We start from the raw sequence: 27278 nt of genomic DNA, 5'->3' as shown, positions 1-27278 counted from the left end.
TTGCAATTTCTTATAATTCTGTAAGATGATTTGATAATGTTTAAATATGTAGCAATATAAAGAAATTTCATAAAAAAATTTCTATGCTTAATTTCATAAATAATTTAAATATACTTTTAAGAATCGAAAATTAAAAACGCAATAATTATGCTAGAAAATGGATAAAAATTTTTTTTTTTTTTTTTCTCGTACAAAAGAGTTCGTATGAATAACTGGAAATTTTTATCGAGTGGTTTAAGATTGACCTCCAAAAAGGCCACCAAGATTACTTAACCCTCCGGCACCTTGCTGAATTTGTCTCATGAAATTCTGTAATCCTGCTGTTCCCCCTGAAATTAAAAATTTATTTATTTACTTTAAAACTTAATTAAACATTCATAAAGAAAAGTTAAGTTTAGCATTATTTTTTCGAATTTCTATCAATTGAATAGTTAAAAAAAAAATCAGCCACAATAGCAAGGATAACAATCAAATAAATTACCCATTTGATGTAGTGCTGCAGGTCCCATCATTTTTGCCATTTGCTGATTTAGTCTGGCCATTTGTGTTGGATTTACATTTTTCGTCATGTCACCACTTTTGAATAAACCTTTAATACCACCCATTTTTTTAACAACAGCAGCAAATTTAGTATACTGTGAAATAAGATCTTTTGCTTCTTTTTCAGTAACACCAGAACCACGTGCAATTCTTGTAATTCTTCCTGGTTGTTTTGTAAATAATTTTGCACCATCTTTATTATCCAATTCAGCATCATTCATACTATCCATTATTGTCATTAAACGCTTTAATCTAACTGTAGTATCTTCTTCTCTACCTTTTGTCATAAAGTCTTGACTAAATCCAGGAATCATTCCCTAAAATCAAATAATTACAAATTAAATAAAACGAAAAAAAAAAAATAAATTAATGATTATGAAATATCTAAATTACCAAAACTTGTGAAAAGGGTCCAAGTTTCATGACATTTTGAAATTGTTCGTACATATCTCTCAAAGTAAATTGTCCATGTTTAATTTTTTCTAATAAATCTTCATTATCATCAAGATTTAATTCGTTGACTTTATCAATGAGACCCTCAATATCACCCATTCCCAAAAGTTTACTAATAAATGGTTTTGTTTTAAATGGCTCAAGATCATCAATATGTTCACCAGTACCAATAAAAATACAAGGACTCTGTGTTGCTGCAACTGCTGATAAAGCACCACCACCCTTAGCATGACCATCCAATTTTGTTATGATGATAGAACCAACATTAACACGTTCTTTAAAAGCTTTTGCTTGTGATTCACAAGCTTGACCAATTGTTGCATCCATAACAAATATAATATTATCTGGCTGAACTGCATTTGATACTTGCAACATTTCTTCAAATAATGATTCTTCCTGCTTGTGTCTACCACTTGTATCAACAATTATTATTTCATAGCCTTCTTTTTTAAACATATCAACACCATCTTGAGCAATTACAACTGGATCAACTTCGGTGTAGCTAGATAATTATTTAAATTAGTATTACGTACGAAAAAAAAACATAACAATTAGGTATTATTACGTATGAAATTTATTTATTTTTACCTTCCATAGAATGGTATTCTAGCTTTTGTGGCATTCTGTTTGATTTGATCATAGGCTCCAGCACGAAATGTATCAGCACAAACTAAACATGCTTTCCAATTTTTTTTGAGATAATGATATGCCAATTTTGTACATGTTGTTGTTTTTCCTGATCCCTGAAGACCAACAAACATGATGACATTTGGCTTTCCCTTAACTGGCTGGAAGGCTTTTACACCAGGATCAATAAGCTGCAATAAATCATCAATCAATGCTCGTTTTTATATATACACATTTTTTGTTTATTTACATATGATAGTAACAAGTACCTTGACAAGTTCTTTGAAAACTGCACTTTGGATCATCCTCCTTTTGTTGAGACCTGCAGCCATTTCATTAAAGTCAATGACTTGACGAACATTTTCTCTGAGTTGCTTGACAAGACGAATATTAACATCAGCTTCTAAAAGTGCTTTGCAAATTTCTTTTAGCATAGAATTCAATACCTAAAAAAAAAACATAACAATCATGTTTAATAATAATATAATAAAAAAAACATTCATCATTGAAAGTATTAAAAATATTTTTTTTTATTTTTCATTGTATAAAAATTAAAATGACTGCTAAATAACTGTACTAAAATTTTTCAATGATAAGACTAAATTTTTATCAAAAACAATAATATTTTTTTTTTTTTTAAATGACCAACAATATCCATCTGTTTATGACATAAACACATGTTAGGTTAAAAATTGATAAATATATTTACTTCTTCATCGATGATTGTTGCATCTCTCAAGGACTGCAGGGCCTTTGTTATTTTTCGCCCTAAATCCGCTAACACCATTTTGATAGATATTTATTAACCACTTGATATAACAGTAACACGAATTATTTTTATTTTTACAATAACATCAACCACAATCAACCAACTCTGATGAAATTGAAAATTATTGAAATTGGTGGAAATTAGGTGCGTTCTGTCATGCCGGACTTTTGTTGGATTTCCACTTCCACAATTTACCACTATGTTTTTTACCCTCTCTTTACTATATAAACTGCTCAATGCATGAAATTTTAGTTTCTGCGCTGGTAGGTTTAAGCATAACGAGCTAAGAGAGGGTAAAAAAAAGAAGAGGTAAATTGTGAAAGTGGAAATCTGACAGAAAATCCGACGTGAAAGAACGTATTGGAACGCGCTAGAAAAAATTATTCCCACATACACACATATTTTATTGTGTACGTATATCATTTGGAAAACTTTGACTTTGTGTGTGTGAGCCAACTCGACACGCGCGTCTGTGACGTTTTTCCGGTTATTTAAATAAATTATTAACATTTTATATCAGCCTGTAGTAACATCAGTTGGTATAATAATTTGATTAATAAATTATATAATAAAATTAAAAAATAGTGTACAGACGTGTTTTTATTAGCAAATTATTATTTATTTATTTTTACATTCTAAATTTCTATTGGTAAGAAGATTTTTTTGATTGGGATAAGCCGATATTATTTGCTCCACAAAATCTGATTTTAAGGCAGCTGTTTTTTTTTCTAGTAAATAAATCTTTTCTTCAACAATATAAGTTTTAAAAAAATTATCAGATATTCATGGTCAAGATAATTATTCATTCGTAAGACAAAAAAAATATTTAGATGTTTGTGAAAAAAACATTTGACAAAGACATGATCTATCTAAGCAATGTCATAACCAAATATTATCTTTTAAACATGTGAATACTTCAAATGCATTAAATGATATAAATTAAAATGATAAACAAATTTGAATCCAATTAATTTATTTTAAAACGAAAATTAAGATTAGTAAAAGAAGAATTAAGTGTCTGTGAAATAACACTGATATAAAAATACACTTTATTTTTTTTTTCTTTTTTTATATGTATTTATGAAATATACATATGTGGTTTTTTTGATTTTTTTTGTTTACTTTGATTTTATTCTCCAAAAGTGAATTTCTCGATCATTTCCAGCACAAACATATGGCAATTTATGATGCCAACTAAGTCCACCATATAATTGCAAATCAGCTGACAACACAACTTTTTTTGTTCTTAAATTAGTGACTTTCAAGATGTTATCAGGTCGTCCAATTGTTGCAATGAGATATTCGTTTGATGATAAAAATTTAAGAACAGTGCCACCCTCGACATATAAAGTACGAGAATCAAGTGGTCTACTTGGTCTTGATACGTCCCAAAATATAAGTTCACCAGCAGCAAGACAAGCGACATTTAATGAATTTGGTGACCAATCAGCAGATGACAGTGGAACAATTCCAGCGTCAAGAGACATTATCGCCTGATGACTACGAATATTGTACATATGAATCAAACCATTTTTTTCAGCAACAAGTAATTTTCCAGATTCCTCACTGTGCCAACAAACACTCATGCCAGGTGAAGTTAAAGAAAATGTTGACAGACATTTTTTTTCATCTTTTATTGTCCACAACTTGCAGCTGTGATCATCTGATACTGAAGCAAGAAGTTCACCTTCAGACTCATAGGATATGTCGTTGATGTAATCTTTATGTTCACCAAGAATCTATTTAACAAATCATCAATTAATATCAATGAAAAATATAAAACAAAACAACAATGAATAATAAATAAAATGACAACCTTGTTGCCTAATATATTACCTCAAGTGTATTTGTATCGTTGAGGTCACTGTTGTAAAGACGAATTTTGAAGTCAGCACCAGCAACACAGAAAGCTAAAATTTTTGGCACGACACTAAGTGATGTTTCTGGACTCCAGCTAATCGCATGAACACGTGTGTCATGATGAAAAGTTCTAATTGGAGTGTAAACAATTTCTTCTAGTGTCTCATCTTCATCCTATTTGTTATTATTTTATCAAATGGTTATTAATAATAGTTTTAATAAAATTATGAGTTAATGATAATATTAGTAATAATGCTTACTTGAAATTTGACAGTCCCAACTGCAATTTCTTCACTAAATGCAATACATATTAGATTTTGAGACCATTCAAAAGGTGAAAGTTGGACATTATAAATTTGTTCTTGGAATGATAATTTTGAAGTTGGTGGACAATGAAGAGCTTCCTCCATTATTTGTTTTTTAATATATGATTTTAAAAAAAAATAAAAAATAATATATTTATACTATATCAGTTGGCTTTCTTTTTCTTACTTGTTTATATTAAATTAGTTTGATTGTTTTGAGTTGAGTGTTTTTGACACCGGCATAACCTCAAAAAAATATTTATATGGTGTCGGGCTTTTTAAGGGTCCACTGTACAAGATTTTCGGGCAAGGCTTTAAGGAGAGTGTCCACAAAGCTTGCGCCTTGCATGCAAGACCATATTACTAGAAATAACCAGGATAGCTATTCTCGACCAAGAAGACTAGAAACCAGGAGAGTCAACTACATATGTACATTGGGAATGGGACAAAATATGTCGTGAAATAAGGCTTGTACATTTGGCCACAGAGAGGCGCTTTCGGCGTCTCGCAGACAAGTATTCACAATTGTTGTTGATATTTTAATGCTGATTTGTTCTATTTTACGTATATCAATTTGATATCAAAATACGCCACAAGTTTGTTATCTAAATTTATACAATTAATTGATTGTATGTAACAATTTTTGCTAAAAGAAGGATGTAGCTAAATAAATTATTTCGTAGTCTAAAAAAATTGCTCAACTATTCGCCACAAATATTTTAATTTATTATAGAAAATGTTGCCAAGAAATTAATCTAGACAACATATAAAATTTATTTGGCCACATCTTTCCCTTAGATACATTTTCTAATAGCTATTTAATCGATTAATTATGGAAAATATTTTCTAAGAAAAGGATGGAACCAAATAAATAAATTAACAGTCTAAATTAATTCTTCAATTATTTGCCACCAATATTTTGATTTATCATATATAATAATTTATATATGATAAAATAATTGATTTAGCCAAATAATTTAATTTGTAGTCTATATCATATTTTTTATGATAAATAAAAATATTGGTGGCAAGTGATTAAGGAATTAATTTAAATAGACTGTTAATTTATTAAGTATATGTATTATATGTATTATATTCAATACATGTGTGCGTGGTTCGTGGGTCGACAACAGCGCTGAAACGGCGTTTTTATAAAGCCTGCCCCTGTGTAAAAGTTTACGACGTTTTTGGTCCCATCCAGCCTATCCCCCACTACAGGGAGTTGACTCTCCTGGTCTCTAGTCTTCTTGTTCTCGACATAATTATCTCCTGGATAGCTATTCTCGACATAATTATCCCCTGTACCGGGGATAACATGAAAACGCTCAAAAGCGATATAGTCGTTTGATGGAAACCATTGAAAAAGATACAAATAAAGCCATAAATTAAGGTGAATTTCCACAAAATAGTTATCCCTGTCGCCGAGGATAACTGAGGGGATAATTATGTCGAGAATAGCTATCCAGATTTTATCTAGAGTTTTTAGGTTGCCAACTAGTGAGTGGTGAGCACACTAGTGAGTTGCAAAGTTTTTCAAATTTCACAGATGTCATATCAGATTTTTTGTAAAACAAAAATAGCATTTTTTGGGTCTTTAATATAGGGTGCTTTCTTTTGTGTATTTAGGTGTTTTCTTTTGTGTATTTATTTTTTTTCACTTTAATGCGCATGATCATGCACATGCGTATGTCATGCAAAATTGAGGAGAGAGCAGTGGCGTCGAAACAAATAATTCTTAAAAAATAAGAATTAAAACATGGCTGATCCAGCTCCTTATGTCCTACGCTGTTGCAATCTGACTTTTCAACGACTGCGCATTTAACTGCGCATGCGCGAAGATAAATAGGAAAAAAAATAAACACCCAAAAGAAAGCACCTTTTATTTTTTTTCCTGTTTATTTTCATGCATGCGCAATTGAATGCGCAGTCGGCAAAAAGTCAGTTTGCAACAGCGTAGGACATGAGGGGCTGGATCAGCCATGTTTTAATTCTTATTTTTTAAGAATTTTTTGTTCGACGCCACTGTTCTCTCATCAAGATTGCATGACAGGCGCATGTGCATGTTCATGCGCATTAAAGTGAAAAAAAATAAATACATAAAAGAAAGCGCTTATTGTGCAATTTGACTTTTTGAGCAGCCACATTAGGTGCTTTCTTTTGAGTGTTTATTTTTTTTCCTGTTTATTCACACATATAAATTTCCTTATTGAACTCTGAGGACTCATATAAAATTAGACACATGAATAGTTTTTGAGTATTTTATTTTAGTATAAAATGAAAAATAATGCCACACATAATTATTCCTCAAAAAAAAATAAATTGTTGGTGCTAAAATATTGTGACTAAAATAATTATCAAGTTTTGTGGCTCCAAAATATATATATTTTTTTGTTAAATGTTACTTTTAAATAAAAGAAATTCAAATTCATTTGATAGTCAAATAGTATAATTGGGATAAATCAACATATAACCAGCATTTCACGAATTTAAAGTTTTTTTTTGTTAGTAAGAGCAATATGTAATTGAATAATAATATTTTCAGGGTAAACAGTGGTACAAAAATCATAATTCCATAAACAAAAACATTTGAAGATGGAGTTTGGGGCAGGAAATGTTGCTGAAATATCAGCAGAACTTGCTCGAGTTGTTCAGGTGATGATGTCACCAGATGTGCCCCATCAACAACGTCTTGATGTTTACAATGCATGTGAAAGATTCAAGGAAACATCACCACTTTGTGCTCAGTGTGGTCTTTATTTAGCTCAAAAATCACCTAATAAATCATCAGTTGTACGTCATTTTGGTCTTCAACTAATGGAGCATTGTATAAAATATCGTTGGACACAAATATCACAATCAGAAAAATTATTTATCAAAGAAAATTCAATGAAATTATTACAAGAAGGTACTGAACCAATGATGCAAGAAGAGACACATATTAAAGATGCATTATCAAGAGTTATTGTTGAAATGATAAAACGTGAATGGCCACAACAATGGCCAACATTATTATCAGAATTAAGCCAAGCATGTACACGTGGTGAAAGTCAAACAGAAGTTGTTTTATTAGTTTTTTTACGTCTTGTTGAGGATGTTGCATTATTACAAACACTTGAATCAAATCAAAGAAGAAAAGATATTTATCAAGCATTAACAACAAATATGGCTGAAATATTTGCATTTTTTTTACGTTTAATGGATCAACATTTTACTGAATTTAAAAAAAAAAGTTCAATTGGTAATGTTGCTGAAGCATTGTCACACAGTAAAGTTGTTCAAGTTGTATTACTAACATTAACAGGATATGTTGAATGGGTATCAATTAATCATATCATGGCTGATAAAGGAAGATTACTTCAAATACTTTGTGTACTTCTTGGTGATCCAACATTTCAATGTGCTGCTGCTGAATGTCTTTTACAAGTTGTTAATAGAAAGGGAAAAATTGATGATAGAAAACAATTAATGATTTTATTTACTGAAGAGGCATTACGATGTATTTATGCTGCTGCTGTTACTCCAGTAAATCCTGAATTTCATGATAGTCATTATTTGTTTTTAAAAAAGTTGACTCAGGTAAAAAAAAAACTTGTAAAAAACAAAAAAAATATATAGTTTCAAGACATGATTTATTTATTTATTTATTTATTTTTACAGGTTCTTACAGGAATGGCAACACAATTATGCACTGTTTGGGGTAAAGATGAATTACTAAATTCATCTGGTATTCGTCCTACTCATTTAAATGTTTTTTTGGATACAGTACTTGCATTTACAACTCATTCAAGTCCTACTTTAAATCAGTTATCAATTGGAATTTGGATAATGCTATTTCGTCATGATCACATGAGATCAGACAGTTTACTAATTAGTTACGTGCCAAAGTACATTGAAAGTGCCTGTCCAAAATTAATTAAAGTTAGTTATCCACAAAGTTCACAGCACTCAAATGGAATATCAGCATACTGCTTAAATGATTTTGATTCGGAGGATGAATTTTTAATATTTAGATCACGTTTTCGTTTAGATATATTAGAAGGTCTACGTCATGCAACAATGGTATCACCACTTGTTGCATTTGCATATGTTCAACAATGGTTAACAGCTAAAATATCAAAAGGAATGTTAAATTTACAATATCGTAGTGATCCAAAAGATCCAGAATATCATGAATGGGAAGCATTAGCACAAGCACTTGATTCAGTTGTATCAAGAATTTTACTTGTTAATGAAAGACCAAATGTACAAACTGGTCTTCAATTACTTGAATTATGTCTTGGTTATTCACCAGAAGATCCATGGTTATTATCAACATTATTATCATGTATTAGTGGTTTATTTATATTTTTATCAATGTCAACTGGTTCAATGACAATGCCAGGTGTTGCAATACTTCCACGTGTACTTGAAAAAATATTTGCTGCACTTGTTTATGAAGGAACAAATGAAACAGTTACAAATCGTTCAAAAGGTACAAAATGTGTACGTCGTCATGCAGCAAGTTTAATGGTTAAAATAAGTATTAAATATCCATTATTATTGTTACCTGTATTTGAACAGATTCATACAACAGTACGTGGATTAATGAGAGAACCAAGTCAATTAACTAGAATGGAATATGTTACACTTTGTGAAGCATTGTTACTTATATCAAATCATTTTTGTGATTATCAAAGACAATCAAGATTTGTTGCTGAAACTATATGTGATTCATCATCAAAATTTTTAACAATTGGCAATGAAGCATTTAAAGGACCACGTGAATTAATGATATATCTTGGTCTTGATAAATCATTTGAAAAATTATTAATTAATCAAACATCATGTGAATTATTATCACAAACATGTAAAAATCGTGGTGATTTATATTATTGTGTATCATCAATATTAAGTGTTGTTAAAAGAAGTTCAATACCAGATGATCCTGATCGTGCTGCAAGAGGTGGTTTTGTCGCTGGAATTAGTGAAAGTGGTAATCCAATATATCAAAATCCATCAGCTCAACATATTATACAAATATTACCAACATTATTTGCACTTGTACGTTCAATTAATGGTTTTTGGACACCAGAAGCATTATCATTACTATCATCTGATTATAAAAATGTACATGATCTTCTTGAATATGAAAAAATACAATTAATGGGTTTAACAACATCAACTATACATCATCAACAACAACAACAATTACCAATTGATGATATATCATTAGAAAATGAAAAACCATCGGAATCATCATCATTACCAAAAATGCAACAATTTTTAGCATCAATACATGATAGTTGTTATCATATGTTAGGAAGTATTTGTCATACAATTGGACGTGAATTTTATCAACTTCCTGGTCTTTCATTAGCATTATTAAATTCTGTATTTTCAAATATGGATGTTATACCAGATTATCGTTTACGTCCAATAATAAGAGTTTTTTTAAAGCCATTTATTTATTCATGTCCACCAGCATATTATGATTGTGTATTAGTACCAATATTAACACATGTTACAACACACATGTGTCAAAGATTAACAGCAAAATGGCAATATATGTCAAGATATGATTCTGGTGATTTTGATGAAAATTCAGATGCCCAAGAAGTCATTGATGATATGTTAAATAGAAATTTAACTCGTGATTTTGTTGATGTTTTAAAGGTAATACTTGTTGGTGGTATTGCAAGTGATGCACATCCACAAGATTCAATGGAACAAGAAAGTGGAATGACTGTTGATCAAACAACAACAACAACAACAAGAAGTAATAGTATTGTTGCTGATGTTGTTAGTGAACTTGGTGCATTTGTATTAAGACATCCATCAACTTGTCACAGTACTGTATTATGTGTACTAAAAGCATTATCATGGAATGATTCAAATGCAAGCCTTAAAGCAACAATGTTAACTGGTCCAATTGTACGTGCTTTATCAGCTGATGGTAGTTTAACACCTGATATGGTTGCTTATATTATGATGGCAATATTACAAGGTTTACAACTTCATGGACAACATGAAGCTAATCAAGGTTCACTAATAACACTTGGTGCACAAGTTTATGAATGTCTTAGACCACAATTTCCAAGTATCATTGAAGTTTTTCAAAAAATACCAGGTGTTAATTTAGCTGATCTTCAAAGATTTGATGAAAAAATGGCTGTTGTTAATACAAAAGGAAATAAAGTAGAAAAAGGCAAAAAAGAGCTTTTTAAAAAAATTACAAATCAGGTATTAAAATTATTTCTTTTTTTTTTGTATATTTGAAAATATTAATTGTTTTATTTATTATTTAATTTAATTTTTTTTTTTTTTCTTGTTTATTTAGTTGATCGGACGAAGTGTTGGTCAACTCTTTCGTAAAGAAGTTAAAATTGATAATCTTCCAAAGCTAGAAGTTACTGGTCGACCATTGCATCAACGTGTTGATGAAACTTCAAAAAATGCAGCTGATGCAGGTCTTTCAGCACTTTTTGCTGAATCAACGTAGCATCATCTTCTAAACAGTCAAATTCTTCATGGCTGGCAAGACTTTATTAATCTTCTGTGAAGTTTTTTTTAATAGAAAGAAAAAAAGTAACAAATTAACAGAAAAAGAAATGAAAGCAATTTTTTAATGATACACAAGCAACATGAATAAGAAAAATGCATTTTCACTTAGTTGATTTTATAAATCAAACATAATTCCAGAAATCATATCTATTTTTAAAAAAATATTTTTTTTTTTTAATTTCTTTCATTTGTAAGTCAACATTCAATACTGAATAACTTAAAGGTAAATTATTTATTTTTTTTTCTCGTTCGCCATATTAAGCATCTAGCTGGTCTCGTTGATTTTTTAAAAATTTTTTGTTATTCAATACTAAAAGGCTGAAATTTTTTGTTAAAATTATCAGAAGGAAGTAATCTTTGTTTTTTTTTTTTTTTTTTTCAAACATCAGTTATATATCGAAATATATATCTTTCTGATTATTAGTAAATTTGTATTTTTTTATTTCATTTTTATATATATATAGTTTTTTTTTCTTTTCACTCATTCCGATTTTTGAAATCGTCCCCGAGGTTAATTTACTAGTTTATTGAATTAATATTAAGTAATTAGTTTTTTTTTAAAAAACGTGTTAATGTCAATAATAAAATTTCTTTTTAAATTTCAAATATGAAGAGTTTTTACATTTTCAATTTTCCACTTGTTACAAAAAAATAATTAAAAAAAAAAAAAAAAAAAGTTTGTAAAATAAATAATCGTACAGTTAAAAAACTAGTACTGTAATTTATACTCAATTTTTATACTCTGCTTATAAAGAGAATATAAATTGTTTGTATTTTACATTAAAAAATGAAAGATAAAAAAAAAAAGTGTAAGCAATTGCATAAAAAATTGTTGAAACAATTAATGTAAATATGAAAAATTAAAAATAATTCATATTAGCATTTAAATAATCTTCAACAAAACATGCTGATAATTTGTCATAAAAAACAACAATACAATAATTGTTATACGTCATAAAATAAACAAATACTGTAAATATTAAATTGTAATAAAAAATGAAAATATAATGAACACCATAATAAGCCTCTTTTTTTTTCATCACGACATCAACTTGTTTTTGTATATATATATTTATCCACAATTCGTTTATTTAAATACAATATATTTATAATCAATAAGTAAAATGACATTCATGTATATTTTATTAAACAAAATGATATGATTTTATAGATTGAAAAAAAAAAAAAAAATTGACTGATGTATATACTACACTCAGTATTAATTGAAAAAACATTATAATCAATTTATTTTCAAATCATTAAAAGAATAAATTTGTCTGAATAATATTAAACATCCAAGTCAATTTTTTTATTTATTTATTTCTGTAGTTAAATATCTGGGAGGGGTTTCTTCAAAAGCATATTTAACCCTGAGTTTGTTTCAACTGTACCTGACAGATTTTACATCAATATAATATCAATTCATTGCTATTTTTATAGTCAAACACACAATAATAAAAACACCATTATTGAAATCGTATTTGGAGATTCGACACAAAGATCCATTCAATATACAGAAATTTTTCTCATCAAATAATGATGGAAAATATTTCATTATTTTTAACAAACAATGATACAATTATTATTACAATATTAATTTGCGTGTATACATTCAAAACATATATCATATAATTTTTTTTTTTTTTTTTTTTTTGCATACAGGCACTTTATTCGTTGTTGTTGTGGTTTTTTTTTTTTTCTTTTTTGAAATTTATTTATACATATGGCACCCCTTTTCATCATCTTAATTTGTTTGTTTTTTTTTTTTTGTAAATATTTATTTATGAAATAATTGGAATGTTTTGCTGATTAACAAAAAATTTTTTTTTGCTCCTCAGCTTTTATTATATATGTGTAGTTTTTCATCATTTATAAATATCAACAACTGCGAATAACTTTTTATATATTAATATAAAATTTATAAGATATTTAATATTTTTCTTTTTTTAAATTATTGGGTATTTTCTTGAGCACTTGTGCAACATAATGTACATAAAACAAAAAACAAATAATTACATTAATATGTATAACATTCTTGTTAAAAGTTTGCACTTAATAATAATAATAAAAATAATAGTAATAATAATAATAATAATTGGAAAGCTGTTTTTATTTTTTGGCAAGAAAAGACGAAAAAAAAAAAAATTTAATAAATACAATTTAAACAAGCATTACCAATATACAAGTATATAGCGATTTATTTATTATTTTGATATACTTGATTTTTGTTTTTTGTTTTTTTTCATATTCAATAAAATATATATTTTATTAAAAAATAAAAAAAGAAAATAAAATCTAGCATTAAATATTTTTTTTACCAGTTAATAAAAATACATTCATATTATCTTTGCCTTTAACATAAACTTGTCCACGTGGTTCAAATTCATATTTATCACTAAGAATATCAATACAATTACTGGCTAATTGAATTCTTCCAGCAACACCAGTTGAATCCATTCTTGATGCAATATTAACTGCATCACCCCAAATATCATAATATAATTTTGTTGAACCAATAACACCAGCAGTTACATCACCATAATTAAAGCCAATTCTCAATATTAATTGAAAACCAAGAAGATCACGATTAAAATCAAATATAACTTTTTGCATTGCAACAGCAAAATCAATAAGTTGATATATATGAGTATATTCATTTTTACATTTATTTCTAACTTGTGGATTTAATCCACTTGCTGCCATAAATGTACTACCAATTGTTTTAATTTTTTCAACATTTGAAAATTCATTTTTTTCTAATAATTCATCAAAATCACCAATTAATTCATTTAATACACGTAAATATTCTTTACCACCAAGATATGATTCATCATATAATTCATTAAAATTAACAATACTTGCAAATATTATACCAACTGATTTATGATTTTGTGAATATTTTGCTGTTGTTTTTAATTGATCAGCAACATATTTTGGTATAATATTATGCAATAACCAATCAGCTTGATTTTTCATTGATTGTACACGACTTTTATCTCGCGCTGCAACAGCATTACCATGAAAACTTAAACGATAACTTATTTCAAATTCACGATTTAAAAGCCACACAAGTACAAGTAATAAAAAAATATCAATAAATAATTCTTTTTTATAAAAACTTTCGTTGTATGCTTTTTTATCACTATTATTTGTTAAATTTGTATTTGTATTTGTATTATTATTACTATTAATAGCCATTTTCGTTGTATTATTTTTTAAATTAAATGGCACATTTAAATCAATAGGAATAATCCCATTGATATTATTTTCAATATCATTGTGAGATTCATTATTTAATTTTATATTATTATTAATATTATTGACATTATTATTTGATAAGTATAATGGCGAGTTAATGACACTTGTTGTAAGTAAAATAATAAATAATATTGCTGTTATTGTAACTAAAAAATTTTTCATCCAACAATTTAATTGTGTAAAATTACAAAAATGTACTAAACCAACAAATATCAAATAACAATAATAATAATCAATATCATTATTAATATTATGATTTGTTATTGTATTATTACAGCCAAGATTCATAAGAATTGATATAACTGGTAATGCAACTAGAATTGCACCACATGCATGCCAAGGATACCATTTTGTAAAAAATTTAAAAATTTTTTGTGTATAAAATGCATAAATTGAGTTTGGATCAACAAGTTGTCTTATACATAATGCAACAACAAATACTTGTATTGCTGTTGCAATACCACAAAATATTAAAAAATAATATGTTGGTTTATTTGATTGACAAAGTAAAAATAATGATATTGTTATTGATGAATAAACTAATGCTGATACTAAAATATCAAAATATGTATTAAATCTTGATGTTGCTAGTGTTGGTGGATTACCACCAATATTTTCACTAGCTTTATGAGCATTTTCACGATATTCTTTTTCCATATCATTATTTTTAAAAAATAATGTTATTCTTGATAATGGTGGTTTAACAAAATACGATCTTTGTGATGTAACATTATCTTGTACACAACGTATTAATTGTAAATCTGATTGTTTACGTAATTTATGAAAACAAGCACCAAATGTATCAGCAACTGTTGGTGGATATGGATGTGGATATGTATATGTTGGTGATGCTGTTGATATTGTACCCGTACCATTTATTGTTGCTGCTGACGATGATGGTTCTTGATTTGAATTTAATGTTGAATTTGATGTGTAATAACCACTTACACGTTGACTCAATAAATTTTCTTGTGTCATACCATTCATTAAATATAATTGTTGTTGTATACTACTTCTTCTACTATTACTACGTATTCCAGAATCTTTTCTACTGCAAATTGATGACGTATGACTAAGACTATCATCTCTTGGCAGTAAGGGACTTGATGGCACTGGATTTGGATCCATTTCAACACAATAAACTGATTGTTGTGTCTTAAACAAAAATCAAAAAAAAATTAATTAATAAAACATAATAATATAATATAAAACATTTTTTGTTTTTCTAATATTTAATTTTAATATTTACCCCATTTTGTTCGAGATATTTATTTATATCATTTGTCTCTTTGACATTAGCAGTATTCTCTTGTTTTATTGAATAAATATCTGTGGGTGACATTGTCTCAGTGGTCTTTTGTCTCTTTAAATATCTCCATGGTTTTCCTCTGAGTTTTTTATTTTCACAACTTGCTGTTGACAATGGACTTTTATTTGATTCTTTTTTTTTTTTCTTTTTTTTCTTTTCTTTAGTATTTTCAATCTCTTTTGTCTCATTTATATCAACTTTTTTAATTATTTCTTTATTTTTTCCGTTTTCTTCAACATCATCATCACCACCACCTTCTTCATCATCCTCTTCCTCATCTTCTTCTTCCATGTCTTCATCATTTTCACTGTCTAATATACTTGGTAAAGAATTTGCTTTGACTTTATAATTATTTGTATTTGTCATCATATAAAGATAATGAGGACGTATTTTACCTTGATTATTGCATGAATTTAAACGGTTTCTTGATATCATTAATGGTGATATACTTGATTTAGCAGTATTAACATTTGTTATAAATTCATTAACTAAATCAATTTTTTTTGATTTTATAAAAAATGTTTTAACACCTTTTATCATATCACCATCTTCAGTTAAATATTCATCATCAAGAAAACTTAATGTTTTTTCACTTAAATGTACACGTCCTGGTTTACCAGTACTTTCAAGTTTATTTGCAAGTGTAACATCATTTGACCATACATCAAATTTAAATCTTTTTGTACCAACAATACCACAAAGTACAGTACCAGTATGTACACCAACTCTCATATTAACACCCTCTCTTCTTTCAATATCAAATTGTTTAATTGCTTCAATCATAGCTAAACCCATTTCAACACAACATTTTGCATGATCAGATCTTGGCTCTGGACAACCAGATACACAATAATAACAATCACCAAGTGTTGATATTTTTTCACAACCATGATGCTCACATAAATCATCAAATCTTTCAAATAAATCATTTAATATTGCAACAAGTTCTTCAGCTGTTTTATTTGAACTCATTTTAGTAAAACCAACAATATCAGCAAATAATATACTAACATCTTCCATTGAATGCATATTAAATGGACGAAATAATGAACGTAAATCAGTATTATTTGATGGTATTGAACCTTTTTTTAATGAATCTTCACGTTCACGTTCACGTTCACTTTCTTCCATCAACCAATCAGCAACTTTTGGTGGCATAACTGAATGTATCATTTTTTCTTTTAATTGTTTTTCCATTTCTAATTGACGACGTACCAATAATGATTGTCCAACTTTCATAAATGTACCACGCATTCTTACAAATGTCATTATCAATATATGAATACCAATTATATGAATTGATATATGCATTAATATACGAATTATTAAGCTTTTTTCAATATTCAAAAAATATATACTATTATCAATATCAATATTATTATTGTTGATAATTAATGATGATTGATGCTGTTTCAATTGATACGTTTGTAATTCAAATATAATTGAATATAATGTACAAAGTACAACACAAGCATAAAGTGGCATTGGTATAACCGTATAAATTAACAATTGAATTTCAGCAAATAATGAAAAATGACCAACAAGTGTTAATCCATATGTATCTGATGGTGTTAATGACAATAATAATAATGATAATATACCAAGTATTACTGCCATTGATAATGATGTTACAAATATATAACGACGATAATATTTTGTATACGTTAAATAAAGTATGAGTAATGTAAAAATAAATATACCTCCAAGTATTCCATTTGGCCATATGCTTGTATCATTTTCAATGGTATTATTGTAAATAAAATAAATTAGCCAAGTTAATGATATCAGTAAAATATAAAATAGTGCATATCTAGAAAAAAATAAATAATAGATAAATAAACAAAACTTTTATTTGTTAGATTATGTTCAAAATTAAAATAAAAAAAAGTATTTACCTAAATCTTAATCTAAGTTGTGGAAATGCACTTATTTTGTATTGTTCTTCAAGTATTTCAGAATCAAATTTTGGATTCCACCAAGATCTTGGTGCTGCTCTTTCAAATGGTACTGGTAAATCAATACCACAACAACCACCACCATGCCCATTACTTGCCAAATATGTTTGTATGTACGGTGCCAAGGACATATGAATCTCATCATCATTTTCATTATTATAATCATCTTTGCCAGGTGTATAACTGACTGTTGAACTTTTTTTTCTCTCCATTGACAATGTCATATTTTAATTCAGACAATTTATTGTCAAATACAACAATATTTCTCATAGTAACTTAAATTTATTAGTCTATCTAATACATCTGATAAAAAATTATAAACAAAAAGATAAATTATTAATTAATTTTTATTTCAATATATAAATACTTGTAATGTTATTTTTAACTGATTTTAATTGATTTTCTTTTTTTTTTTTTTTGGTAATTACATTGTTACTTTATTCAAGATTGAATTTGCTAGAATCAAGGTAAACATCATCAGCTAAAATCTCTCATTGTTGGTCAACATGTAATTGTAAATGGTGTCATTGAAAAAATAATGACGGACATGATCAACATTCAATTTTCTTCTTTTTTTTTTTTGTTGAACACAATCTGCATACTTATAAGGTGATTTGTTGTTTTTTTTTAATCACAAAGTTATATATAGGTGAATAATAATAATGATAGTTCATCACCTACATGAGTACCGTCATACAAAAATACACATAACCACACATTTTTTTTGCACAAATTAAAAATAAAACTTTTTAGCACATTAAATTGAGTCATAAACTATAGGTATAAATTGATTTTTTTCGTTAGCTATTTATTTATTTATGTAGTTATTAAACTCGACGAGATAATAAATATTATTAACTGAAGAAAGAGCAATTTATGTGCCATGGTTGCAACATCAGTGTTAGGTAATTCAGCGATTTTTTTTTCGGGGTTTAATACACTCATAGGTATGATACAAATGTAACGTATGCTACTGTAAGTTACTAGTTGTTTTCTTTCGGTTGCTTTCGGTGGTTTATTTTTAAAGTCAGTTTGCGACAGCGTAGTACATGAGGAACTCGATTAGTTATGTTTTAATTGTTTTTAATTTTTATTTTTTGAGAATTACGTATTGTTCTCCCCCCAAATTCGCATAATATGTTTGCAAACTGTTGCAAACTGTTCTTTCTACCAACACCCGTATTACAGGGATACAATTTAGGGCTTTTTTTTGCCACTGATGGAGCTTATAAAATTTTTTTTATATAGGATTTTACATATAAAAGTTCCACAAGCGCCACCAGTTGATGAAAAAAGCCCTAAATTGTAAGCCCTGTGAATACGGATTACGGGTGCAGTTTGCATAATATGCGCATGATCATACATATGCGCATATTAGGCAAACTTGTGCGAACTTGTAGAGAGAACAGTGGCGTTGAATATGTAATTCTTGAAAAATGAATGAAAATAAGAATTAAAACATAACGTATCCAGCCCCTCATGTGCTACGCTGTTGCAAACTGACTTTTTGCTGACAGCGCATTTAATTGCGAATGCGCGAAAAAAAACAGGAAAAAAAATAAACACCCAAAAGAAAGCACCTAGGTAATAAGAAAAGCTGCGCATCTGCGCCTACGCGTGTGCTAATGGAGATCACATCAGTGTTCTGCAGTTTAATTCACAGGGAAAATATTTTACAATTTAGGGCTTTTTTTTGCCACTGATAGAGCTTATAAAATTTTTTTTATATAGATTTCACATACAAAAGCTTCACAAGCGCCACCAGTGGAGAAAAAAAGCCCTAATTTGTAATGCCCTGTGAATACGGGTGCTGTAGCTGGAGTGGGTATAAGCCATGGAGGTGAATAAGGAGTGTAAGCTTTGCTTTTTTACTGAAGCCGACATTTCGGAGTAAATGAGGGCGCTGGTATCGGACTCGAACGACAGTATCACGTGTAATCTTTTGTTTACTGCATGCACCTGAATGGTCCAAGAAGATATTTAAACATAATTGTACAGGCTAGAGTGAATAAGAATATTTTGTTCTATCTCTTTTTTTGGTCAAGGGTCGATGTCAGCGCTGCAGCTGGTAGTTTTTTGAACTGACTTACTCCGAAATTTAGGCTTCAGTGACAGCCTATGCTTTAACACAGTAAAAAAGCAAAGCTTACACTCCTTATTCACCTCCATGGTATAAGCAGAGTGGTGCCAAAAGCGAAAAGCTGCCCAGAAGTTACGTCACTCTGCTATACCAACTACATACAAAAAGCAGGATATGGCGGACCTGAAACCCGCTATTGGCACCACTCTACTTTTACTCATTCTACCTGTAGCCAAATGACTTTTTCGTTACTGCGCATTCAATTGCACATGTCCAGAAATGAATTGGAAAAAAAAATAAACCACTAGGTGCTTTCTTTTGTGTATTTATTTTTTTTTCACTTTAATGCGCATGATCATGCACATGCGCATATTATGCAAACACGAGAAGAGAACAGTGGCGTCGAACAAATAATTCTTAAAAAATAAAAATTGAAACATGGCTGATCCAGCCCCTTATGTCCTACGCTGTTGCAAAGTGACTTTTTGCTGACTGCGCATTCAACTGCGCATGCGTGAAAATAAACAGGAAAAAAAATAAACACCCAAAAGAAAGCACCTACTGAGAGAGAAAGCATCTAGAGGTGCGTTCCGTAGAGAACCGCGGTCCTTTTTTTCTGCGCATCATGACCACGCAGAAGCGCAGAAGTCAAAAAATCAAGTAAAATTTTAAAATTACGTATAGGTGCTTTCTTTTGTGTATTTATTTTTTTTCACTTTCATGCGCATGATCATGCACATGCGCCTGTCATGCAAACTTGTTGAGAGAACAGTGGCGTCGAACAAATAATTTTTCAAAAATAAGAATTAAAACATGGCTGATCCAGCCCCTCATGTCCTACGCTGTTGCAAACTGACTTTTTGCTGACTGCGCATTCAATTGCGCATGCGCGAAAATAAACCGGAGAAAAAAAATTAATACACAAAAGAAAGCACCTTATGTGTGCGTAAAAACTCATGTGCGTAATAACTTCTGCGCACATGGCGAAGGACCGCGGTCTCCTTACCGGAACGCGGCCCTGGGGCGCATTTCGACTTCCGCCTCGAGCATTTTTTCGAAACTTCAAGATTACGACTAGAGCTGTTAATTAGTCGGTTATTTATTTTTTTGACGGTGAATAACTGTTATTAGCAGATATGCATTGTTACAAAACATATGCGTTGTTAATAATTTGCTCAATCATACAACCACTTGCAAATCGATTCAACCAAAATATTTTTAATTTATAAATAATTATATTAAATAACAATTTGATTTGAATAATTGATACCTTTTGATTTGATAATTAAACCTTATTATAGTCAAGATTAGTCTAACATAAATTGGTCACACCGGGTGTATGTAAGAAGCAATAGGTGCGTTCTTTCACTTGCTTTCACTTGCGGGAGCCTGCGGGTATCGCCATCTCTAATAATCTTTCTCTATTTTTCTTCTTTTTCTTCTTCTAACTTGTGTGAAATTGGAAGCGCAATAATAACCAAATTTTCGAATAAAAAAAAAAAAATAACATACGGTGTTGAATTAAAAACGCCAACAATCATGAGGGATGATATAAATTATTTATGACAATTGGTTTGAGTGAACAAAAAAGCCAAGGAGACATTAAGTAATGTTCAGGTCACAAAAAATCTAAAATCAGCAATATATTAATTATCAGCAACGATTTACTGGGTTTTTCAACGCGATCATTAACAACGCGGAAAAATTCAAATCTTTAATAATACTCAATACTCAATACTTTAATATCAATACAAATATGAATTATCTCAACAACCAATGATTTATAACAAATTGATCAATATTATCAAAACAATAGAAAAATAAATTGAAAAAAACCCAATTGCGAAAACTGTAAAAGGAATTAATAAATTACAAATTATGCATCGAATGAATTATGAAATTAATTAATAAATTGAAATAAATTAGATTAAAAATTAATTGATTTAATTAAAATGGAATTAATAAATAAATTTTAAAACTGCAAATTATTTTAAAACAACTTTAACTTTTTATTTTCAGTAAAAGACTGCATTCTTTTTTGTATCGGCGATAAAGAACTGAGTAAGAAAACTGTAAAAACCCGTAGTCACAACCTTAACTTCAGTTATTGAAACCGTATTTATACAACTCTATTTTGGTATCTTTTATGGAGGTAAATTCACTTCTGTTCATCTCCATAGGTATCTTCTTGATACTTTAAATTTTTTTATAGTTTCACTTTAAAAACAAAAAAAAAACTTAAAAACTCAACATTGTTCAACATTAATTTTTAACATTGATATTTTTTTCCAATTTTACATTCTCGAAAATTGCGTGTATATATGTAAACTAATAAATTTGTCGTTAACATAATTTATTAATTCATCAACGGTTTATAGTAAATGGCAGGATAAATAACAACTGTCTTATCTTTTTTTTACTCATTGTCAGGTTTGTAATAGTAGCATTGCCTTTATACACATATTATTTCTTGCAGTGTGATTAATATCATGTGGATATGATCAGATATGATATCGTTGGATCAGTTGGACTTCTTGGTACAACTTTAGATCCGTACAAGTTATGAACAAAGATTTTTACAATGAACCATAGAATCAAGAAGACTAGAAACAGTCTTCTTGGATAAAATCACAGTTTCTTTAGCTTTACATATACATCTAAAAAATTCATGACTTGGGGGAGGCTTGTCTACTCATGTATTTTATAATCAACAATTGGACCATCAATTTTAAGTATGATTATTTTATATTCTTTATTTATTAAATATCAAATTATTCATGAGGTTTTTAAACTAATTGGCCAATGTCAAAGACAATATCTACTAATATTAGATCTTAAATTATGTCAATTTGGATATTCACTTAATGATAATAATTTTAATAAATAATTATTGTTATATAAGCTCCTTATAATTTCTTGGTTCTTATCTTTTTCATGCGTTTACAAATATGGTTTTTTTTTGTTTTTTTTATCACTCTACTGTATCAACTATTTACTATATAAAAAAAAAATCATCATTACTAAATTTACGTATCGAAATAATCATATAACTGATTAACGTACTATTCTATTTTGCATATAATATACACTAATAATTATTCGAGATAGACTGTTAATTATTAAATTAATCATCACAAGTCACAACAATAAAATCAACAAAAATATATCATTTATTCATTATCTTACATAAAAATTAAGTTTGAAATTAATAATTATTAAAATATCACTGATAAAATTTAAATTTTGTACCTTTTTTATAATTTTATTAAAATAGTTTTTATTTGTTATAAAAAAAAAAGAAAATTATCAGCTATTTTTTTCTGTAAAAATATAAAATCATGTATACTATAGATTTGTTGTTTTACTTTAATTTTATGAGTCATACATGAATTTATAATTAACAATGGATTTGTAGTATTCTGAAGTCGGAAAAAATAAAATAAAAAAAATAATTCCAGCTTAAAATATTATTATAATCATCATAACGATAAAATAAATATTAATATGTTCAAAAACATTATATTGATTGGAGTTTTCTTATCACTAACGTTTCTTAAACTTTACTGAGAAAAATAAAATAAAATAAATTTATTAATGAGTCATTCGGAATTGATGTATATTCAGATAGATTATTTAAAAAAAAAAAATTTTTTTTTAATATTCAAAAATATTATTATCAGTTTCAATGACCATATATAGCAAACCAATATCATGATTCATTATTATTTATTTGTAACTACGCACGTATTATTTAAAAAAAAAAATAAGTCTACCAAAAAATCCCATCAACACATACACAGTGATAATCAAAAGAAAGAAAAATGTTATCACGTCCATGCATGACTCATGTCAAAAATAAAATTTTCCTAAAATATAAAGAACACATTAACAAAGCTATGAATCAGTCGAACTCGCGCTCAGCATTTCCAACGTCACCTCATTCGTAAAATCAAAAAAAAGTTTACTGCTGATAAGATTCAAAGTCGAGGTGTACGTGGAAGCATCGTTTTTTCATTTATTGTAGTCTTGTACAGCAAAGGTATCGGACCTATTAAACTATTTCTCTGGGAATCAAAAAAATAATTGTTTGATTTAAATAAAATTACATCATGTCTTGTAGTATTTTTATAATACTATTATTGTGTTGTACTTGGATTGTATTTGGTAATAAATAATGTTTTAATTAATAATAAATATATATAAATATTGTGCATCGAAATTTTTTTCAAAAAAATAAAATTAAAAAATATGTAAATAATTAAACGAATATTTTATTATTCTAGGTGAGGGTGTTGTGATTAATGGTGAAAGAGAAGGTACAACACTTCTACCAGTTATACCAAGCGAGACAATATATTGTGACCCACGTGAATATGTGACTGTTTCATTGAATGTTGAATACCGAAATGACACAACGTGCAAAATTGAAAAAGTAAGTACAAAAAAAGCAAGTATTATTTAATGAAAAAAATGATAAGTTATGATAATAACAATTATAAAAATATTATTATTTCAGGATACAAATGATCTATTTCAAAGAGTTGGTGCATGTAGTTTTCGTGGTCTTGCTAATAAGATTCAAATTGTTTCGTGGACAATAGTTGCAGAAACAAAATTATCACATCAGTATAAGGGCAAGTTTCAAGTACTGACTTCCCATTCAGAGACAACCGAAATTTACGTAAGAACAAAATAAATTAAATATTTAAATAACAATAATAATAGTTTCTTTTTTTAAAGTAAAAATATTAAATATCAATGCCTAATCTTAATTAGAATATAGAAAAAAAATGTTTTCAAACTACTTTGTTTTTACTTGAAAATATGTACTCAAATTATCTGATAACAATGATAATTTAAAATTAATTTTTTTTTTTGTTTTGCTAAAATATAAATTAATTAAATTTTTTAGTTTAATATTAATATATTTATAATAATTTTTTTATATTTATTTATTTGCAGTTTTACAAAGAAACACATTCAGTGATCCCACTTGATGCATTTGACAGAGAGTATTGTAACATCGTAAGGCCAAATGAAAAGAATGATAACAATTTGAAGATAAAAAATATTCGAAATTCAGAATACGTCATTGATGAGAAAGAAAAATATTCTGGTGAATGGGTTGTACAATATTTCAATAGTACAAATCATAATTATATTAGTAAAATATACGACGTTACTTTCAAAGGTAACAATAAAAATAATTATTTTTATTTATAGATTTGCATAAATTTAATGTGAAATTTTCGTTTTATTTTAGAAATTACATTGTTAATTTAATAATTTATTGTATTATGTATTTATTAAATTAGTTGTTTTTTTCTAGAAAAAATTGAGCCTAGAATGGTTGTAACTACAAGTAAAAATTCTACTAATGGAACATGGTCTAAATTTGAATGCAGTGTTGACTTCGCCAGTATTGGTCAATGTTCATTCCACGGACCATCTGGTATAATAATAAATGAAGGAATCGATAATAATAGTAAAACGTAATTAATGATCATGAATTTTTTATTGATAAATGTTAAATAAAATTAATTTATTTATTAAATATTTATTGTTCAATTAAATTAGGTTCGATTATGAAGTGATCAACACAAGAGCAAGTGGCCATCCAAAATGTGTATTAACAATTTACAATCAAACAATGCATGAAGAGGGACAATGGAAATGCTCACTTCGTGATGAAAATCAGATTGCAAATGGCACAAAAATTATTGGTGATCGATACAAAAAATTAATAGTGAATGTTTTTCAAAAAATTGGATCAGATTTTGATGTAAGTATTCAAATTATATTATTAATTAAATATTTTTGATTAAATATTAATATTAATTATTAATTAAATATATAATAGTCAGTATACAGTTTCAAAGTATTCAATTATGTAAAAAAATATTTAACAGATGAATTTTTATTTAACAGTTGAATTGTACACAAAATCACGAATGGAAAAATTGTGATATAGAACATCCAAACGGTGAACGTACATCTGAAACTTTTGATAATTCACCTACACCTAATGTTAAAGAAGAGGATAAAATCTGTTCAAAAAAATTTACAAATGCCAACAAAAAATTAAATGGTAATTGGACATGTACTGTCAGTCGAGACGAAGGAAGGATGACATATGAAAAAACATTCATTGTTCGAGTTACAGGTAATTTTTTTTGCTTTTTAGTTTTCACTTATTGATAAATCTCTGGTTATGATTTCATAAAATTAATCTTTTTTTTTTTGTTTTCTTATCAAAACAGAGGATTTTGCACTAGCTGATTTACGATACGAAGATGTCACTGGAATAAATCAAACAATACTAGAAGCACGTCCACTTCCAACTGATGAAAATAAAATGAAAAATATTACAAATTGTGCATGGACACATCCAGTTGATAACAATTATTTAAGTAATGATCATTATTATACTATGACAAATAACAATAATATTTGTAAACTTATAATTAACTGTAAGTAATGCTCAATTTATTATTTATAATCTTGTTGTAAACATTATTTTATTTTTTTTATTTACTTGATTTTAACAGATCCACAAGAATATGACAAAGGAAATTGGACTTGCACTATGTCATTGAAATCTTCTAACGGTGCTTGGGATATTTTCGTTGCATTATTTGATGTACAGGATGTTAAAATTTATTCAATGTTGTGGTGGTATATACTTTATGGATCAATTGTTGTTTTGATCATTATTATTGTTATATTATTTGTTCGCTGGGATCTTATTTCTAAAAGTAAAACCAAGCTTCTCAATGCAGAGTAAGTAAATTTGATAATTAGTTTTTAAATTCAATGAAAAAAATATTTATTAATCATTTATTAATAAAACTAGTTTTTTAACAAATTATTGTATTATTCATTCTAGAAGAGAACAGCAAGGAAGACGTTTCAAAGAATATTTCCATGGGGACTTGAACAAAACAACGAAGCCTGCAAGTTCTACTAGAAATCAACTTAGAAGCTCATTATAACGAGTGAACTCTTTTTTTATATATACAATTTAACAATGAAATTAAAAATCAAAGAAAACAAATTATTTAGGCCAGAGGCAGTTTAAAAATAAAATAAAATTATCTTGTATTCAGTTTTATAATTATACAAAAATTTAACTTATCAATTTTGATGAATGAAATAAAAATTTTACGTTACATGTAAATTCTCTTGCAAGACTACCTTTTTTTTTTATTTTTAAATATAAAACAAATACAAAATACTTTAGTCCAACAATATAGCATTAATGCTTTTTTTTTTTTTGTCGAATGAACTAAAAGAAATGAAGAAAATTTGCCATTAGGCACTAATATAACAAAGTCATAACAATAGGTATTCTTAACTGTTTTTACATATTTTATTTTGTCAATCAAATCATAATCTTAATTTTTTAATTGAAAAGAAAATGAAATAAAAAATTAAAGTAAGTTGACATTATTAAAAAGTTTTTTTTATAAATTTTTAAAGTTTAATTAAAAGAAATTTCTTAACAATATTCAACAAGCTTCTAGCTCAATCTAATTATGTTTAAATAGAAAAACAAATATAGACAATGTTGCAATAATTACTT

General features: G+C 27.7%; 5 protein-coding genes across 5 annotated transcripts; 2 read left to right on the top strand and 3 right to left on the bottom strand.

Annotated features, from left to right (window-relative positions):
* Positions 1-2754, bottom strand: LOC122859436 (signal recognition particle 54 kDa protein). The gene is made up of 6 exons (XM_044163036.1): positions 2330-2754; positions 1890-2066; positions 1582-1811; positions 934-1495; positions 482-857; positions 1-329 (listed from the first exon to the last, which is right to left on the bottom strand). Exons 1-6 carry the CDS (start codon positions 2405-2407, stop codon positions 235-237), a joined length of 1518 nt encoding a protein of 505 aa, XP_044018971.1. The 5' UTR covers positions 2408-2754; the 3' UTR covers positions 1-234.
* A 594-nt stretch (positions 2755-3348) lies between these two features.
* LOC122859438 (nucleoporin Nup37) lies at positions 3349-4874 on the bottom strand. Its single transcript, XM_044163038.1, has 3 exons — positions 4510-4874; positions 4226-4423; positions 3349-4128 (listed from the first exon to the last, which is right to left on the bottom strand). Exons 1-3 carry the CDS (start codon positions 4657-4659, stop codon positions 3508-3510), a joined length of 969 nt encoding a protein of 322 aa, XP_044018973.1. The 5' UTR covers positions 4660-4874; the 3' UTR covers positions 3349-3507.
* A 2153-nt stretch (positions 4875-7027) lies between these two features.
* On the top strand, positions 7028-12109 carry LOC122859434 (exportin-5). The gene is made up of 3 exons (XM_044163033.1): positions 7028-8130; positions 8212-10773; positions 10871-12109. Exons 1-3 carry the CDS (start codon positions 7147-7149, stop codon positions 11030-11032), a joined length of 3708 nt encoding a protein of 1235 aa, XP_044018968.1. The 5' UTR covers positions 7028-7146; the 3' UTR covers positions 11033-12109.
* A 232-nt stretch (positions 12110-12341) lies between these two features.
* LOC122859433 (adenylate cyclase type 9) lies at positions 12342-18535 on the bottom strand. The gene is made up of 4 exons (XM_044163032.1): positions 18045-18535; positions 17557-17919; positions 15602-17471; positions 12342-15507 (listed from the first exon to the last, which is right to left on the bottom strand). The coding sequence occupies exons 2-4, from the start codon at positions 17838-17840 to the stop codon at positions 13396-13398; spliced, it is 4266 nt and encodes a 1421-aa protein (XP_044018967.1). The 5' UTR covers positions 17841-17919; positions 18045-18535; the 3' UTR covers positions 12342-13395.
* Positions 18536-23805: 5270 nt separating this feature from the next.
* LOC122859821 lies at positions 23806-26688 on the top strand. The gene is made up of 10 exons (XM_044163509.1): positions 23806-23860; positions 23980-24128; positions 24213-24377; positions 24659-24887; positions 25026-25188; positions 25274-25478; positions 25625-25859; positions 25957-26166; positions 26245-26476; positions 26583-26688. Exons 1-10 carry the CDS (start codon positions 23806-23808, stop codon positions 26686-26688), a joined length of 1749 nt encoding a protein of 582 aa, XP_044019444.1.
* The last annotated feature ends 590 nt before the right edge of the window (positions 26689-27278 follow it).

The sequence above is a fragment of the Aphidius gifuensis genome, linkage group LG6, assembly GCF_014905175.1.
Source record: "Aphidius gifuensis isolate YNYX2018 linkage group LG6, ASM1490517v1, whole genome shotgun sequence".
Classification (NCBI taxonomy): Eukaryota; Metazoa; Arthropoda; class Insecta; order Hymenoptera; family Braconidae; genus Aphidius; species Aphidius gifuensis.
Note: the sequence above shows the minus strand (reverse complement) of the source record. Positions and strands in the feature narration are given on the sequence as shown.